This window comes from Ricinus communis, chromosome 9 (assembly GCF_019578655.1).
Source record: "Ricinus communis isolate WT05 ecotype wild-type chromosome 9, ASM1957865v1, whole genome shotgun sequence".
Classification (NCBI taxonomy): domain Eukaryota; kingdom Viridiplantae; phylum Streptophyta; class Magnoliopsida; order Malpighiales; family Euphorbiaceae; genus Ricinus; species Ricinus communis.
Genome location: NC_063264.1, coordinates 17,761,224 through 17,779,059, shown reverse-complemented (window position 1 = coordinate 17,779,059; position 17,836 = coordinate 17,761,224). Strand labels below are relative to the sequence as shown.

Sequence of the window (17,836 nt, the reverse complement as noted above, 5' to 3'; positions counted from 1 at the left end):
CAGATATCTAATTAAATTCAGGTAATGCAGTTTGAACAAAGATAACTCAAACCGATTTAACCTGCCAAAACTTGTAAAACTACAAAACAAAAGTATTAACTCCATGGCAATAGCATATTTTGTAAAATGTTTTCCATAACAATCATATAATGATGTTCTGTAATTGAATCTACAAACTGGGTTTTTTTACTAAAAAAAGAATTTTTTTTTTTTTTTGCCTAACTGGGTAATAGAAATAAATGAGAAAGCCAAGCTGCCAAAACGTGGTTCAATTGGTGCATTCTTAATCCAAAATCTAAAACGTAGCTCCCACCATTCCCTGTCATATTCAACATTTCCATATCCTTAGCCCATATCTAACAGGAGTGGCACTTTTTGGGAGTCGGACCAAAATATCCTTACAATGATTTTTATTTTACAAAAAAATAAAAAAACATAATCTATCATCAATATACCTTAGGAAATCCAATTCTCAGTCTCTGATTGGCTGATTGGAACTGATGTGGCAGACACGTGTACTTACTAATTATCTTATCCTCTTCTTTTTTTCTTTTCTTTTTTTATTATAATCTTTCATATCCAAAATCATGACACTTTTAATATTGGACAAACAGACAATGCTGTTGCCACTATATATACATGCCATATGACTTAATATCTTTTTCAGGAACTCACTCTTATGCACTGCAGAGTTCAGCTTCACTGGACACAAGAGTACTACTATAAACACCTCGAGGATTTTTGCAAAGTAATAGCATGGCTTCTTCTTTGGTTTCCTCTACTTTTGTTGTCCTTAAAGAGGTTTGCTACTGGTTTTCTTAACTGGGCTTAGGGTATTTACTGGATTGAAGAAACATGTGAGGTTGACTGTATTGTTGTTCAATTTAATTTCTGCAGGGAAAATCTAGTGCATCTTTTAAGGACTCAAGTTTATTTGGAGTTTCACTCTCAGACCATCTCAAAGCTGACCATAGCTCTTCCGCATTTAGATTCAAGGTAATGACTGCATAGCTCTATTCTTGAATTTCTTGGAATATCATTCTTGCTATAATAAGTGACAATTGATTGCCGTTTTTCTTTTTTTCTTTTACTCGCAGGAGTTTTTCTGTATAAATAGTATGACATCAATTGCTTTTCTTAGAAAAACAAATTCTATTCATCCCAATGTGTTTTCCCTAGTTTAGTTGATTATCGTCATTTTGAGCACTAATGTATATCAATTCTTTTGAGCAACATTAGACATACAAAATCTGATAGGATAAGTAACTCTGGGGAATGCTTAAGATTTTAAAATTCAAACGCATAGGGAAATTCACTTGAAATAAAGTACAATAGCCCTTCACAGGAAAATCTTTGTGTATAGATTGTTTATTTATTTATTTAATTGTTTTTGACTGGCAGAGAGAACCCAACCAAAGAGTTGGGGCAGTGAGAGCTCAGACAATGGCAACAGCAAGTCCAGCAGTAAACAGGGCAGCCCCAGAAGGCAAGAAAACTTTAAGAAAGGGAAGTGTCATAGTGACTGGTGCCTCTTCTGGTTTGGGTCTAGCCACAGCTAAGGCATTAGCTGAAACTGGAAAATGGCACATAATTATGGCCTGCAGGGACTTCCTTAAGACAGAAAGAGCTGCTAAATCAGCTGGCATCTCTAAGGAAAACTACACCATCATGCACTTAGACCTTGCTTCCCTTGACAGTGTACGCCAATTCGTTGATAACTTCAAGCGATCAGGAAGGCCTCTTGATGTGCTTGTTTGCAATGCTGCTGTTTACCTGCCAACTGCTAAAGAACCTACTTTTACTGCTGAAGGATTTGAACTTAGTGTTGGTACTAACCATCTTGGTCACTTCCTCCTTTCTCGGTTATTGCTTGAGGATCTCCAGAAATCTGATTACCCATCAAAGAGACTCATAATTGTTGGATCAATTACTGGTATAATACATTGCCTATAATGTTTAATTTCACTATATCATGCATGTATTTTCTTGGTTAAATTGAGTGTTGTGTGATGAAATCTTTAGGGAACACAAACACCTTGGCTGGGAATGTACCTCCTAAGGCCAATCTTGGAGACATGAGGGGACTTGCAGGAGGCTTGAACGGGCTAAACAGCTCAGCAATGATTGATGGTGGCAACTTTGATGGTGCCAAAGCCTACAAGGACAGCAAAGTCTGCAACATGCTTATTATGCAAGAGTTTCACAGGCGTTTCCACGAAGAAACTGGCATAACATTCGCTTCCCTTTATCCTGGCTGCATTGCCACAACTGGCTTGTTCAGGGAGCACATTCCTTTGTTCAGGACTCTATTCCCTCCTTTCCAAAAGTACATTACCAAGGGCTATGTTTCTGAAGATGAAGCTGGAAAAAGACTTGCTCAGGTAATGAGGACGAAAAGAAAAAGCATATTAAAAGAAATGACATGTAATCTTCGCATGCTATACAACAACATAATTAATCTGTTTCCTTCTTACTTCAGGTTGTCAGCGATCCGAGCTTGACAAAATCAGGTGTATACTGGAGCTGGAATAAGGACTCAGCTTCATTTGAGAACCAGTTGTCTCAAGAAGCTAGTGATGCAGATAAGGCTCGTAAAGTATGGGAGATTAGTGAGAAACTTGTTGGTCTGGCTTGATTGAGAAGGCTTGATGCTCTTCTCTCAACTGATCTTTGCCCCAGGAGAGGATGATGTTAGTGCAGAGTTGAGTCCTGTTATGAGTTCAAAGTTTGGATTCGGATGATGTTTCTTCTGTAAACAAATCTTTTGTAGGAGTAGATGACTTGTTTGTATCATTTGACAATAAAATCATTCACCCTTGTAGCAAAGTGCAATTAATTAACTCTTTGACAAATCAAGACAATGTCTCAATTCAGGATCATATAATATTTGTAACCCTAAGGGCTGGATATTAACAAGCCCTAGATGCAGCTTTCCACATTATAATCAGTGCATGAGGCTTCTTGCATTGCTGGGATTGAAGGGTTAGGGGAGCATTGTCCATTATAAATACTGCAAGCATCCTTCTGCCATCATCTGTTCTTCCCTTCTTCTACTAGCCTTCCAACATATATCCAGATGATACAATCTCAATAAAACAAGGTCATGGATATGCTGTGGTTCTTAGCTTTTTGCATATTGAATTCCTGCAATAAACCAAGTCACATGTAGTCTCAGAGTGGATAACCGCTTTAAGTTTCTTCAACATCACTGTAAGAGAGAACTGAACCAGAAGATGTTTTAGTTACCAACAGGAAACCAAGAAACTTCAACTTCTGAGCTCTTTACTTATAAGGAGTAAGGATCATAATTTTCACTCTTCACTTCTTCAAACTAAAACCAAACAGACTAAGATATCTCCTCTCTCTCTTCTGACCAACAGTTGGCTCGTTTTCCTGCATCTTATCATCGTATTCCTATAATATAATGTCTTTGGTAAAATGAGAGTCTGACTTGTGAGAATCAAAAGAATTCTTTCTCTGCTATTGACCTGTAATAAAAAGAAAGAAAATATATTATGAGTTTTTTTCTTGAAAATTTGAGTAAATTTTTTAAGGAATTTGATTTATTTAGCAATAAAGTTGGCAATTATGAGATTCTCTTTTTTTATTTAGAGAGAAGAAAGCACAAAGAGCTGTGATAAAAAGCTTATAGAGTTAATTATAATATTATTATGACTAATGCTAGTTTTTAGTATGCTAATATGTTTTTTCAATTTTAATTTTGGAAACTAAATTTGAAATGTTTCTATTTTTTTATCACTAAGTTATATTTTCCAAAATTATAGGCTGTTTTTTTTTTTCTCAACTTCAATTTTATAACAATATTTTCTAATTTTCTAGGCTATAATATATATATATATATATATATAGAGCTTTTCTAATTAAGGTACCTTTACAATTGCCTCTATCACTACACAAAATTTAATCAAACCAATTTGAATCGATTTAATCCAATCCAAACTAAAATTATGAGTTTAATATATTATTGTCAGCATTCTTTTTCCGGATCTAAATATTGAGAAAAAATAACAAATTTTATGATGGAAGTTACTGCCTTCTCGGGTGTCTGGAGGTAGGCTAGGGTGGAGGTTAATCCAGCTGGAATACCTTTTTGAAATCAATTTGGACCTAATTTTCAAAAAAAATTAAATTTGAGGTCAAAATGGTAGTTTTTACAAATTCAAAAACCTAATTGTAAGTCTTTCATAAACTTTCCTGTGTAGAGCTGATCGGCTCTATAGAGTGCTGATTGAGATTTTTGCACTCGGATATCATTTTTTTGACGCTATCACGTCTAGATACAGATTCTAGAAGGTTTCATTGACGATAATCATTCTTTTTATCCATAATTATTTAAATTTTAAAAAATAATTTGAGATATTTATTGATATTTTCTAAAATTTATCGCTTTCTTTAGGGTTTCCCTTGAAATCCTACCTCTATAAATAAAAAGAGATGTTTAGAGTTTTGAGGAGGATTAAGAACTAAAAATTGACCATAAATGAAATCATTATAGGGGAGACACTAAGAAAGAAATAAAGAAAGAAAGAACAGAGAGAAAATTAAAAAGAAAAAGAAAAAAATTATGATCGATAAGAAAGAACCATCTGCATATCTGCATATCTTGGCTACAACAAATATTGGTTACAAACATTTAAAAAAAAAAAAAAGAAAAAAAAAAAACTGATGTTGCCAATCTCAACAATACTTTGGTACCAGCTAAGTGATTCAGAATTTCAGAGCCAGATTACAAACAAAGCAAATATTTACAAGTCGCATCAATACCCTTAACTCTTCTTGACATATCTACTTACTCTTAGCTATTACATCACAGTTTAGAGTTCATAAGCAGGAAACCTGGCTTCTGATGGTTCAATCATATCAAAAAAAAGGTAAGCCATTCCTCCAACACCTTCAAATAGGGAATAGGGCCGATCACCTCCATGCATCTTCCCCTCTGATATAAGTTTTTGTGCTCTATCATGAATAAAGCAAGCAAACGCTTTAGCTCTGTATAAGTATTCCATATTGCCTGTTAATTGGTATAGCGACAGAAAAACATATGTGTTCCCACTGATGCCATGACATAGGCCGACTCGCTTCAGGAGACCCCGGTTCCAAACCACCTCTGCTGCTTCCATAGCTGCTTGCAGAAACTCCTGATCTCCAAAAACCTGAGCAAGTCGGAACATTGAAAAAGTTCATCACGAGTTACTGATAGCATTTTATCACTAAACAAATAAGGTCAAACTGAACACAGCTATCCAGTAAGTTGACCTCTCTTTATCTTCATTTGGAACTCAAAGCATGAAAAGAAAAAGATTGGTGCTTTTTATGTAAGAATAAATGAAATACAAAACAAAATGCTTCCTCTTCATAATACACTATTCATAGAGATGCTTAATTGAAATCATCTGCATCTCATCAATACATCAATTTTCAATCAAAATCTTAGGCACGTATAAATTCTTTTACTATTAATCTGCCATGGCTACCTCATGCAATCATTTTGACTAATTAGTTTTTAAAGTAATGGAAATCCTATGGAGATACCTCAGCTGCTTTCACAAGGGTAAGAGCAACTCCAGGTGCACCATGACACCAATGCACTAGGCGATCTGATTCATTTCCTTCACTAGAAGGATAATTGCCACTGCGGAAACGGTTGTTAATCATGTAGCGTAATGTACGCTTGACATCCTCTGTTTCGTCCGGTCTCAGTTCCATGTTCATCAAAACATGCATGATACCAGCCAGTCCATGGGCAGCGCCCCAATATTTTTTCCCATGCCATTCATACATCAATGGATATCTCTCCCTGTGTGCCAATTTTCTCCCAGCCTTAATTATTTCGTTCACAACTGCTCTCTACAGAGGTTTGAAACCCAAATTAGCAGGTGATTCATCTCTTAAATAAAATCATTAATTGAGACCAAACACATATCCCTTACTTGGCGTCCAGCAGATATAATTTCTTTATCAATATGCTTGTTGAGGAATGAACAGGCCCATAGAAATCCTGCCCTCCCATTTAATAGCTCATTTGGCAAATCACTAGGAAATTTGATCTGCAGTCAAGAGTAACTAAGAATCTGGGAATTCAGTTCCATAAATTTGAACAGGTATGTAGAAGGAAGAATATCCTGAAGATAAGGGGTAATATACAATCATTACCTCTTTAAACCGCGTCAAGTAGTGATCTAATAGCCTTTCATCACCAGCATGCTTTGCAATGACAGCACCAAGAGCATAAACGCCAGCACGTCCACATATAAATGTCACGCGCCTGAAGCTCATGGATGTTTGACAAGCATTATAATCAACATACTTCTTCAATTGATTGGTAAGTGATGACTGAACCCACAACAAGGTCTAGAACTCCAACCAGTTTCAGTTTTAGTGCATAAGTAATATCTAATTTTATGAAAGACTACAGACTTCTTGAACATCTAAAAAGTTTCACATAGCGCAGAAAAACTTTGGTTGACCAAATTGCTATGTTAAGGTTGATTCTCAACTAATTAGAGCAATCTCACATGACATCTAAGTACCCATCTGAACTATGTTGATCTTTTATTCACGTAAAAGTCACAAGTCAGAACCCATGACCATATCAGGATAAGAAGATTGATGTAGAAGTCAATCTAATATGAGGATTTCCCGCAACCAATTATTGGACCTGCTCCGGTCATAGTTGAAGATTCTCGTTTCTCATGACAGCCAGATGTCCACAAACAGGTGCAAGGATCCATTAAATACAAGAAAAAATGAAAAATAAAAATTAAATCAAGGTGACAGACTTAATTATAAATTGCTACTACAATTGAGCCATAATTCTGTGAAGAACCTCAAGTCCTATATATAATATATCCACCAATTCAGATATAGGAAATCACTATTTCGGAACCAAAATTTCTTAAAATCAATAAACTACTACATTAGCAACCACAACATAAGCAGAAGCAACTCTACAGACAAGAACAAAGAGAAGATGGAATACCCAGAATCAATAGAAGCAGAATCACAAGCCTTGACAATCTGAGAACTCAAGTTAAGATCATTCTCATTCTTGGTAACTTGATAAGCTTTAAAAAGCAGATAAGCAGTCCCTAGAACTCCTGTATAAACAGTATAATCTTGAACACGTTTTCCACTCAATCCCCATGTTTCCTTCACCACCTGAAAGCAAAACAACAAACACTTAATGCCCATTTCCCCCCAAAAAAAAAAAAAACAAAAACTGATCTTTTGATAGGAATAGTGGCAAAGAACAAAACTTTGTGAGCAAAAAACGGGAGGACCCAGATAATTTAAAGAAAGATTATATGAGTAAGGAGGAGCACTACCATATCTCTAAGTTCAAAGGCCGATCTTTTGAGGGTGTCACAAAGGGTGTTGTAAGGAAGAGAAAGCAGGCCTGTTATTGAATCTTTATTGTTTGCTGCTTCAACAACTGCTGCTTTGTCAATTGCTGTTGTTGATGTTGTTGCAGTAGGTTCTGGTATGTAGCGTTGCATCTCATTTGGGAAGTAACGGTCTGCCATTTCTCTGTTACTTGATGATATCCTCTACTCTGTGTCTTTGCTTTTTATGTTTTAAGTTATGGAGGTTGAGTTTAAACTGCTGTTCTTTTCCTTTCCTTTTATTTTTTTTAACAAGTTGAGTTGCTGTTAATTGGAAATGAAATTGGAACAAGAAATTTGGATTCCCAATCTCAATTGAAATCCTATGAGATTGGAATCTGTAAGAATTACAGTTTTCTGCTTTTAGTCTAATCTCATGATTGCAATTACAGTCGAGAAGGTGACGGGTTCAGAAATCAAAAGAACTCCCAGTGCTATTTGTCACGGCCCGCCTCGCAGCTAGGCAGGAAAGGCTACACAACACACACGGCCGTGTTGAATTCAAGCAAGCTAGGCCGCACGTGCGCAAGATTTTAGTTAGAAAACAAAACTGACGTGACATATTTGTTTGGCAGGCTGAGCTAAGGATCAAATTTCAGCTTGGGCATCAATTGTAACGAAAGAAAGAGCAGTTGAAAATGGTTAAATATTAGATAAATTTATTTTAAACAATAGATGTATCAGCATTACTAATATATTAATATTAGAGAAAAATTAGTTTTTATAAAATAAAAAATAAATTATTACATTCTAAAAGTGGTGGTTAATATTAGACTCCAACTTGAGAATCAATTGCTCTCAATACAATACCGCCGTCTTCTTTTTTGGGTTTTGTTTTTAGAATTTCATCAAGTATCATGAAAAAATTTTCTATCATAAATTGATTTTCTTATTATTAAAGAGAATCTATTTATTTTATATATATTTCTATTATATAATTTCTATTATATCCCGAATAAAATTTATCTAAATCCATATCATATAATTATAAGATATTACAAATTCTAGCTGAGATTCTCAGCAGAATAAATCTTTAAGTTAAGACTGTATAGAGACACCTTTACCATGGGAGGTCTTTGTACTCTTTTGAATTCTTATAACCGATTTAGTCCTTTTGAATCATAGAAAACAAGCAAATAGCTCGTAGCCAATAGATCGAGAGGAAAAGATGAAGAATTTAGATATCAATTAATTAGTAATTAAATATTAAAATATTATTAATTTAATACCAATTTTTGTAATATTATTACTGTATATTCATAATATATTAAACTAGTTTATTATTTTCTAATAATTTTCTTTTACTATTAAATTAATACATCAGTTTTTTTATCCATTAAAAGACTATATAATAGTATTTTACAAAATATAGTTTATTGTATTACTATTTTAAAATCTGTTATTTAATTTTTATCATTTCAAAATTTTACAAATGTAATTATTAGCAAAGAATATCAATTTGAGACAGACACTGTTCTTTCAACTATTTCGTTAACATTTGCTAATAATACAGTGATACTAAAATAAAAATACATCAAATCGGTTTTTTTTTTTTTTGTCATTTGCGTGGGAAAACATGATGCATTAATTGGGAGGGAAAATACAAATCAACCGAGTAGGGGAAATAAATGGAAAGAAATAAAAAAGGACAAAAGTAAAGTTGAAAAAAGAAAAGGTCTACAAGTAGTGAAGCAGACATCATTAAAGAAAAGGATAAAAAGGCATATATGGACAGATGGAAGATGATTTTGATTTTGAATGTGATTAGGAATGGTTATCCCACTCGGTCCAATTAGCTTCACTTCCCCTGCGAGGAATGCTGTTCACCCTTGTGTACTTATCAACTTTAAAGTTAGCACCGCACAGCACTCCTTCGCTATCTATTCTTGGCATTGCTTTTATCTTGTTCATTGGATGCTCAAAGCTCATCAGTCCCCCTTCACTATGGAACATGAATCCTGTATCATCCATTTCATTTGTTAATTATCTTAAGTAGATTTCTCACACAGACTAAAGATCATCATCAAATGCAAAAAAAATATGAGTTAGAAGTTATATACCTGCTGGAAAAGGCGCAAATGATTTTGCACATCCTGCTTTGATGACTTGCAGATCATCAGAGATTACAACAGAACCATCAGCTGCAATTCCCCAGTACAGCTGAACCCCACCATCAGAACCCTGCAGCCACCGACCATCAATTGAATTAACATCGAAACTGTATCGAGTTTTTGAATTTTCTTGACCCAGAAATTTAGAAATAGATTGAAAAGCAAAAGCACAAGTATATCTATATATATTACCAGTGCAACAAAAACAATTCCAGCCTTGCTATCATAGATAATGAAAGCAAAGCTTCCTTCAAGATCCTTAACAACTTGATCAGCTGGGTATGGACCTCGATCACGAAGTGTTCTATAAGCCTCTATTACGAACATAGCCTCACTGGTTCCCTTTGTCAAACCATATTGTCTATTCAGCACACACAAGTTGTTCAAGCTCCCCAAGAACAGGCAGTAAATATCCTCAAACCCACAAAACAACCTGCAAAATCATATATACATACACCAACGACCCACCAAAACCAACTAAAATTAAAACTACACCGTATATTAAACTAAGTAAAAGAAAAAAAGACCCAATTAATAATTGACGAGTTCGACCAGATTATTGTACCTCTGATGGTGGGAGAAAGGATTATCAGGACGAACATAAGCAAGAACAGCAGCTTGCCCAAAGGTCATATGGAAAGTGTTATGCGGGTGATGAGAAAGGAACTCATTCAGAGTTTCTTCAGGAAGCTTAGGCTTCTTGGCGCCATTTTGAGAAGCAGGGCTGTTGAGCTCATCAGGCGGATGAGCAAAAGCTTTGTGAAATATAGCCAACATTTTCTTTTTGCTTTTCTTGATTTTGTGATATAGAAATGGGAATGAATGATAAACGGGAGAGATGTTCTTGAATGGGTTTTTTTTTGGTAGTATTTATATGCTCACGTCTCCTGAAATTAAAGTGCAGGTGACATTTTTCTTTTCTTTTATCCTATCTTTTGTTGTTGTTCTTGTTTGTATGAGTGTGACATAAGCAGTACGTGGATGTTAGTAGTCATGGGATAAGGATATCTCGAATTCCAAGGCAGTCTTATCTTTAATCTATTTTGTGGCTTTTTATTATTATTTTATTTTCATAGTATATAATATATAAAACATTTTCATTTACCATTTGCCATGAACCTATTTTATATATATATATATATAATTCTTTTGTTGTCCATCAGGCATGATTTTTGATCGGCTCCAACCAATTAATAAGCCATTCATAATTGATTTAAGAGATATTTAAAATTAATTTAATTATAATTTAAAATTATACGAATAATTTAAAAAGATGTATTGGATACAAATCATTTCAGCAAGAATAAATTCATTTCTGAGTCTATAAAAATTAACTATCGCATAAAAGCACTGAAAATAAATTTAAACACTCAAAATCAATATTTTAAAAAAATAAAATATAAATTAAATAAATATAATAATTTTCTTATTTAATTTAAATTTTAGATCTAATGAATAAAATAATGATGTAGTTTTTTTTTTTAGCCACTCAAATTAACGATGCAACTAAAGTATTCTATACCTATATAGATCGAAGTAAAAATGATATTTCTAATAAATTCAATCAAAAGATTTTTTAATAAATATTATTATCAAATTGATATAATAATCAACAAACAATAATAAATAAAACTAATAGAAATATAGAGATAAAGAAATCATTCATCACACAAATAAATAACAAGGTTTATATATACCAAAAAGATTAAACTAGATACTTATAAAATTAGTCTGATATATTTAATCAAGTGGTCATTGTAATTAAATAGAAAGACATGAAAAATTAGATAAAAAAATAAAAAAAATTCTCTTTAAATTAAAATTTTTTTAAGTAGGAAGATAATTGGTCTTTACTTTTCACTTTTTAAAAAGCTTTTTAGATCTTAAAAGAATAATGAACACTAAAAGTAAACTGTTTGTGGAAGATGAATTATAGAGAATTATAAAGAGAGGAATAGTGGACAGATGCAGACTAAATGTGTGTCTCCTTATTGTGTAACTAACCTTCACTATTTGTAGAGATCCCTTTTAAAGAGTCATCCTCAAATACAAAACTTTTAAGAGTTATCCCTGTAGCTCTTAACTATCCTAACTTAAGTAAATAATTATTGATGGTCCATAATTACATAAAAGGTTTAATTAATTTTCTTCTTGAGTCTTGATATATTCCGCTAGGCTTGTGAGATTAGTAGTCGACCAGTCTTAGATCATCGATCTTGCAGCAACAACTCTATTTAGGCCTATTTGTGAATGTATAGCTCAAATTTTCCTTTTTGACTATTAACACCTGAAATTAGATAATAAAATTAAAGTAAAATAATAAGTATAATAAGCATATATTTCTATATATGATGTATATAAAATATATAGTTAAAGTACTAAAATACTTAAATATATATATACATAATATAAACCTATCAACTCTTAATATATTAATAGACTTAAATTTAAATATAAAAATAAATTTGGATTAAATTTGAATTATTATTATAATATAAAATAATTAAATCGACTTAATAAATTATTAAACTAAGCTGAATCTTAAGAAATAGAATTTCAATAAAATTCTAAATTCTAAATTTTAAAATTAAATCGAGCTTGAATTATTTTAATCTGAATAATCTAATTGCAATTCTAATAGTAAATATATTAAAAATTAATATCAATTTGAAGAATTAAAAATAATAAATTTTAAGTTTGAATTATATTATTTGTTATTGATTATTATAGATAAAATTTTGGAGTTTACTTTTTTATATAAAGATGTGTAAGTGTATAATTACTATCATTTTTTGTTATATAATTACGATTATTAAGAATTTATAATGAAAGTTTATTACTTAAGAGTGTAAAAAAGTGAGCAGCATTTAAATGCACTTCTTACTGATTGGGTCCAATAAAAAATAAATACTACAAAGTTGTGAGTCATTCTATTTCCAGAATTTCAGAAACCAGATGGGAATGGGGCCATAAGATTTAATATTGTTGTCTCTTAGTTTGGGAATTTGTGTTAATTTTGGATTATGTCATTTTGTGAGTAATACACAAACTAAACATCACAAAAGAAAAAGAAAAAAAAGCAGAAAACCATTTTGTTTATTATTTTGAAGGAAGGAATAATGAGTAAAAAAATAAACAAATTACTATATGATATCAAAAAAATATAAATTACAGTATGATTTCAAAATTCTATCATTTAAGATATTAAGCTTGAGAATTTTATAATTGTCTTAAGCAAGTTTTTTTTTTATTCATTTGAGCCTAACAAGCCATAAATTACACAATAAAAGTAGTCATTCCTTTACACTCGTTGTAAAAAAAAAAAACTTAATGTAGAGAAAATGACTCGAATTCGAGACTTGAACCTTCTTGCTATTTAAGCTAGGTGTTAAGTGAATTAAATAAAGTATTCGACAATCTATTTATAAAAATATGAAGTTTGAGTTATCATGAGAGTTGAAATAGAGTATAAATTTCTTAAAATTTTTACAAAATAGATTATGTTGCAAGTTTTTTTTCTTCAAATAGAAAAAATGAATGGTTTTGCTATAGTATTATTGTGGTACTTTATTATTATAAAGTTTATTTTTAAGTTACAAATAAATAATTAATATTTTTAAAAATAATTTATGAATTTTATATATTTTCTACTAATTTATATTTTTGATGAATTATAATTTAATTATTTTATATAAATCAAAATTATATAAGTAAATTTTTTAATGATGAAATATCACTAATTAAATTTTAAAAATATATAAATATAAATTTATATTTAATGATTAACTAATATAGTATCTAATTATATTAAGAATTAAAATAATATGTAATTTTTATAAATTCATATTTATATAATATTATATACTTATAATGTTAAGATATTGGTAACTTTTGATATTTCTCCTATTAGAGAAGGACTTCCAACAATTTATTTCATTTAATTTTATTTTGAATAATTGTCTAATCGGAATTGAGTAGTGGGCTTATCCAAAACTAGCGGCAACAGTGGCAGCTGGGATAAGCTTAAAAAATAAAAAAAAATAAAAAACCACCTGCCAACCCCACAAGAAAAAAGAAAAACAGTGTGTTTTTATTTCAGCACTTTTCTGTGGGTGGATGCATAATTAAAACTGTATTTGTATTCCTCTTCATGAATTCTAATTGGTTCAAAGAAGTGGCAACGAAATTCAAACATTGCCACGGTCACTTATGGCTAATCAACCATTAGAAATTTAATTATCAAATAAAATGAGTCCTTAGTCAATAATTAAAAAAATTATTAATCTTATTGCATGATTTAATAATTGAGTGTCTCTTTCTAAGAATTTAAGATTTATTTTTTTATTTTTTTATTAATAGATTATGCATCTTGCTGGCCAAATAAAAAGTTTCATATGGTTCCTTAATAATATCTTTAAAAAATGAGTTAATTATGATTCTCTTTATATATATATTATATTATTAAATAATTATAATTATAATATAATGACATGTTATATAATAAATTGAGGATATTGATTCAACAATTCTTGATCAATGATTAGTTCCATGTCACTAAATTTCATTAGTATTATATTATAGAAAATTCCTTTTGATATGTCATGGCAATAATTTCGCAAATTAAGTAATGAAGTCATGATAAATAAGTAACCATATAGTTACATCCGTCCAAAATCATCAATTTGTTTTATACAAATTTACGGATCATCCATTCACTTAAAAAATATGTAATAATTAATAACAAATTATAATAAATAATAATAATAATTTAAATATTCTTATTTAAATTATTGTATTTATTGGTATTTTGCTTTAATTACAATATGTTGCAATATATAATAATATACATAATTATATGAAATTAAATTTGTCCTTTGAGGAAGTTAATGTAAACTTTATGGAGTAATTGATTAACTAAGTTGATTATCAAGATTCAAATTAAACGACTTTATTTGGGATTAAATTCATTTCAAATAAAAAAAATTGGGAATCATTTAAATATTTTAATCACTCTTTTCAAGGGAAAAAGAGGAAACAAGCTTTCCTTGGGCAGGCCAACAGATTTTTCCTTAAGTTCTAGAACAATAGAGTCCAAATTCATTTAGCCACCTTTCTCAAGAAAATAAAAAAAGGAAAAAGAAAATTCATTTATCCACTTGTATGATAAAACAAATAATCATTATCCACTTCAACTTTTAAAAAGAGTTTCCAGATTTTGTCACAATCATTTGTTTTCATGATATTATTATTTTATTTTCTATCTTGTATTTAAATGACATACGCAAATGGTTTAATATTGTTTCATCTGAAAAAAAAAATAAAAAAAATAAAAAAGCAACCACGAACGACATAGAATTTCGGAAATGGCATTTAATTGAATTCTCCTAATGGAATGAATGAATTATTTATAACAGTGTAATAATTAGTCTGGTTTCATAATATTTTTTATTAATAATATGAGATTTAATTTTTATATATTTAGAGCTAATTCAGAGTATAATTTTTATAAATAGTAAAATACTATTTTAATAATCTTTAATACTAAAATTTCAATATAAGATGAGACATGAAATTTAAAAAATCTATTGCTAAATTATTTTCAGAAGCTTAATAATTTTGGTAGTACAGTAGTAGCTATTAAATGTGCATATTGAATGTGCAAATATGGTGGAAGGAGTAGAAGGATAGGGTCAGTTACATTGTCTTATGATGCTTCAAAAGAAGTGCAATTTGTATTGGATGTGCTTTATATTTCTTTCTTTTGTACCTTTTCCCTTTTTGAGGTCTTACTTCGTTGGATTTTTGTTTGGTGAGGCGTCCTTTAAGCAAAGATCTTTGATGAGTGTTAAATCACATTTAAAACTTTATTATGTGTTTAAATTGATTCTGTCAATTTTATTAGTAATGTCATAAAGTTAGTTTCTTTTTATATAAAAAAAAAAATCTTAAAAGTCTATATACTTATTATGTTTTAATATCAATTAAGGATGTTGCTAAATGACTAGATTCTAACCAATTAAAATTATAAAAAGTTATATATATGCTTGGTTAATCAAATAAAAGAACTAAACTATTCTTTGAAGAAAATAGAGCCAGGTATATAAAATCATTTGGCGCTCTTAAAATTAATATTTCCTTTACAAAAGTAAATAATAAAGTCATTAAGAGTGATATTTTCAACATATAGGCTTGAAATAAGTTTTTTTTTTATTCATATATCAAATTTATAAACAAATATGATTCAATCTTTAAAGAAACAAAAGAATCAAATCCAATTTATAGAACAAAGTTAGGAAACTGGACAATAGTTCTGATGGAAACTACAATGATCATAGAGCTCAGTTGATGCAAGAGATTTTTAGTCTCGCAGAAGATGATAGTTTATTGGACAAAATTTCAGAAGGTGAAGGTGAAGATAAAAAGGAAGAAAGCATATCGAACTCAATAGAAGAACTTGATAGAAATACGAATCATGATTTGGCTGAAAATTTGGTTGCTGATTTGGAAGAAGATGAGAACAATGATTTTGAAGCACACAATAACTTTAATGTTGAAGAAGGCCCTCTGCCAAATATGTTGTTTACGAGTATTGATAGTCTCGTGAAAGCTTATCAAGAATACGCAAGGGCTGCAAGATTTAGTGTTTGTAAGAGAGCATGTCATAAAACTAATGGTGGAAGTTAGAAATATATGACAATAAGTTGTGACAGGAGCAGGAAAGCGAAATATGAAAAGAGTTTAAAGAGGATAGATTGTCCTGCTAGAGTTAACGCAATTAAGAAAGCTCTTGGAGTTTGGGCGGTTTCAAAGATAAATCGAAATCACAACCATGATCTGCAACCTGATATGTCTATATTGATGGCTGGTCATAGAAAAATATCAATTCACATGAAGAGACAATTGGAAGTCAATGACATTACAAGTGTGAGACCGGGTAAGAATGTCAAAATGTTAGAAATCCAAGCCGGTGGCTAGAGAATTTAGGATGTTTGCCTAAAGATTGTAGAAATTTTATTGAAAATAAGAGGCAGTCGAGACTTGGCGAGGGAGATGTAAAGGCTATTCGAAAGTTATTTTTAAAGATGCAATAAAAAGATAGGGACTTTTGCCATTTAATGGACGTTGATGAAGAAGGCAACTAAGGAATATGTTGTGGATCCATCCTTGTTCTAAAGCTGCTTATGAAGAACTCTATGATGTTGTGAGTTTTGACATTACTTACCTTGTTAACGGGTATAAAATGCCCTTTGCTACTATTGTGGGCATCAATCACCATGGCCAATCTATTTTGTTAGGATGTGCACTAGTTACAAATGAAGACAATAGATCTTTCAAATGGCTTTTCATGAATTGGCTTGAAGCAATGGGAAACATACATCCCAATGCTATTCTGACAGATCAATGTGAAAGTATAAAGGGAGCTATTAGAGAAGTTATGCCTAATACAATTCATCGATTTTGTTTGTGGCACATTTTATGCAAACTACCTTAAAATTTTAAGAAAATAAGTGAATTTGGGAGGGCAATGGACGAGTTTAAAACTCTAGTTTATGATAGTCTCACAATAGAAATTTTTGAGAGGAATTGGAATGACTTCTTATCAAAGTTTGGTTTGAAAAGGAATGACTGGCTAAAGGACCTCTTCAATATAAGGGAATATTGAGCACCTGTTTATCTACATTATACTTTTTGGGCTGAAGTGGTTTTCACACAAAGAAGTGAAGGAATGCATGCTTACTTTGATGGTTATGTTCACTCTATGAGCATATTGAATCAATTCGTGGAACAATATGAGTTAGCAATGAGTAATAAGATACATAAGGAATTCCGAGCTCATTTTGAGTTAAAGAGTAAATTTGTTAAGTGCATTTCTGATTTTCATTAGGAAATACAATTCCAACAGGCTTACACAAACTCGATGTTCAAGTTAGTTCAGGATGAGATTAGGCACATATGGTACTGTCACATTATTCAACCAATTAAAGAAGAAGTAAAGGCAGCAAATAATGAGGTTGGTATTGAGAAACATAAGATAATGGAGAGATGCATAATCAATAACCGTACCATAAGGAGATTGAATATATGGTTGAGTATAGACATAATTAAATATAAGGCTGAATACAAACATAATGGCGATTATTTAAATTGTAATTGCAAGAAATTTGAATTCAAGAGAATACCTTGCTACCATATGTTAAAATTGATGTCAATAAAAGACATGAAGTTGATCAATGAAATATATATATTAAAGAGGTGGAGAAAAGATGTAATTCAATGTCATTCCAAGATTTTATTTGCTGGTGGTTATCCTCACATGACTGA

The 17,836-nt window shown here is 30.9% G+C and overlaps 3 protein-coding genes across 3 annotated transcripts; 1 reads left to right on the top strand and 2 right to left on the bottom strand.

Moving 5' to 3' along the window:
• Nucleotides 1-640: 640 nt before the first annotated feature.
• Nucleotides 641-2,856, top strand: LOC8261771 (protochlorophyllide reductase, chloroplastic). The gene is made up of 5 exons (XM_002534199.4): nt 641-801; nt 898-996; nt 1,402-1,933; nt 2,023-2,381; nt 2,480-2,856. Exons 1-5 carry the CDS (start codon nt 757-759, stop codon nt 2,633-2,635), a joined length of 1,191 nt encoding a protein of 396 aa, XP_002534245.1. The 5' UTR covers nt 641-756; the 3' UTR covers nt 2,636-2,856.
• Nucleotides 2,857-4,586: 1,730 nt separating this feature from the next.
• On the bottom strand, nt 4,587-8,325 carry LOC8261767 (lanC-like protein GCR2). The gene is made up of 6 exons (XM_002534200.4): nt 7,347-8,325; nt 7,001-7,179; nt 6,175-6,286; nt 5,952-6,068; nt 5,554-5,868; nt 4,587-5,174 (listed from the first exon to the last, which is right to left on the bottom strand). Exons 1-6 carry the CDS (start codon nt 7,542-7,544, stop codon nt 4,836-4,838), a joined length of 1,260 nt encoding a protein of 419 aa, XP_002534246.2. The 5' UTR covers nt 7,545-8,325; the 3' UTR covers nt 4,587-4,835.
• Nucleotides 8,326-8,970: 645 nt separating this feature from the next.
• Nucleotides 8,971-10,391, bottom strand: LOC8261768 (stem-specific protein TSJT1-like). Its single transcript, XM_048379178.1, has 4 exons — nt 10,080-10,391; nt 9,707-9,947; nt 9,464-9,584; nt 8,971-9,361 (listed from the first exon to the last, which is right to left on the bottom strand). The coding sequence occupies exons 1-4, from the start codon at nt 10,289-10,291 to the stop codon at nt 9,168-9,170; spliced, it is 768 nt and encodes a 255-aa protein (XP_048235135.1). The 5' UTR covers nt 10,292-10,391; the 3' UTR covers nt 8,971-9,167.
• Between the last annotated feature and the right edge of the window lie 7,445 nt (nt 10,392-17,836).

What these genes read in the sequence shown, in the direction of transcription:
- LOC8261768 (XM_048379178.1), bottom strand. Translation starts at nt 10,291, where the DNA reads ATGTTGGCTATATTTCACAAAGCTTTTGCTCATCCGCCTGATGAGCTC. An exon ending in CCTTTCTCCCACCATCAGAG is followed by an intron (nt 9,948 to 10,079) that starts GTACAATAATCT and finishes ATGATTTTGCAG; the next exon opens with GTTGTTTTGTGGGTTTGAGG. An exon ending in GAATTGTTTTTGTTGCACTG is followed by an intron (nt 9,585 to 9,706) that starts GTAATATATATA and finishes CGGTGGCTGCAG; the next exon opens with GGTTCTGATGGTGGGGTTCA.
- LOC8261771 (XM_002534199.4), top strand. Translation starts at nt 757, where the DNA reads ATGGCTTCTTCTTTGGTTTCCTCTACTTTTGTTGTCCTTAAAGAG. An exon ending in CTTCCGCATTTAGATTCAAG is followed by an intron (nt 997 to 1,401) that starts GTAATGACTGCA and finishes TTTGACTGGCAG; the next exon opens with AGAGAACCCAACCAAAGAGT. An exon ending in AATTGTTGGATCAATTACTG is followed by an intron (nt 1,934 to 2,022) that starts GTATAATACATT and finishes TGAAATCTTTAG; the next exon opens with GGAACACAAACACCTTGGCT.
- LOC8261767 (XM_002534200.4), bottom strand. Translation starts at nt 7,544, where the DNA reads ATGGCAGACCGTTACTTCCCAAATGAGATGCAACGCTACATACCAGAA. An exon ending in CCTTTGAACTTAGAGATATG is followed by an intron (nt 7,180 to 7,346) that starts GTAGTGCTCCTC and finishes TTTTGCTTTCAG; the next exon opens with GTGGTGAAGGAAACATGGGG. An exon ending in TCTGCTTCTATTGATTCTGG is followed by an intron (nt 6,287 to 7,000) that starts GTATTCCATCTT and finishes CATGAGCTTCAG; the next exon opens with GCGCGTGACATTTATATGTG.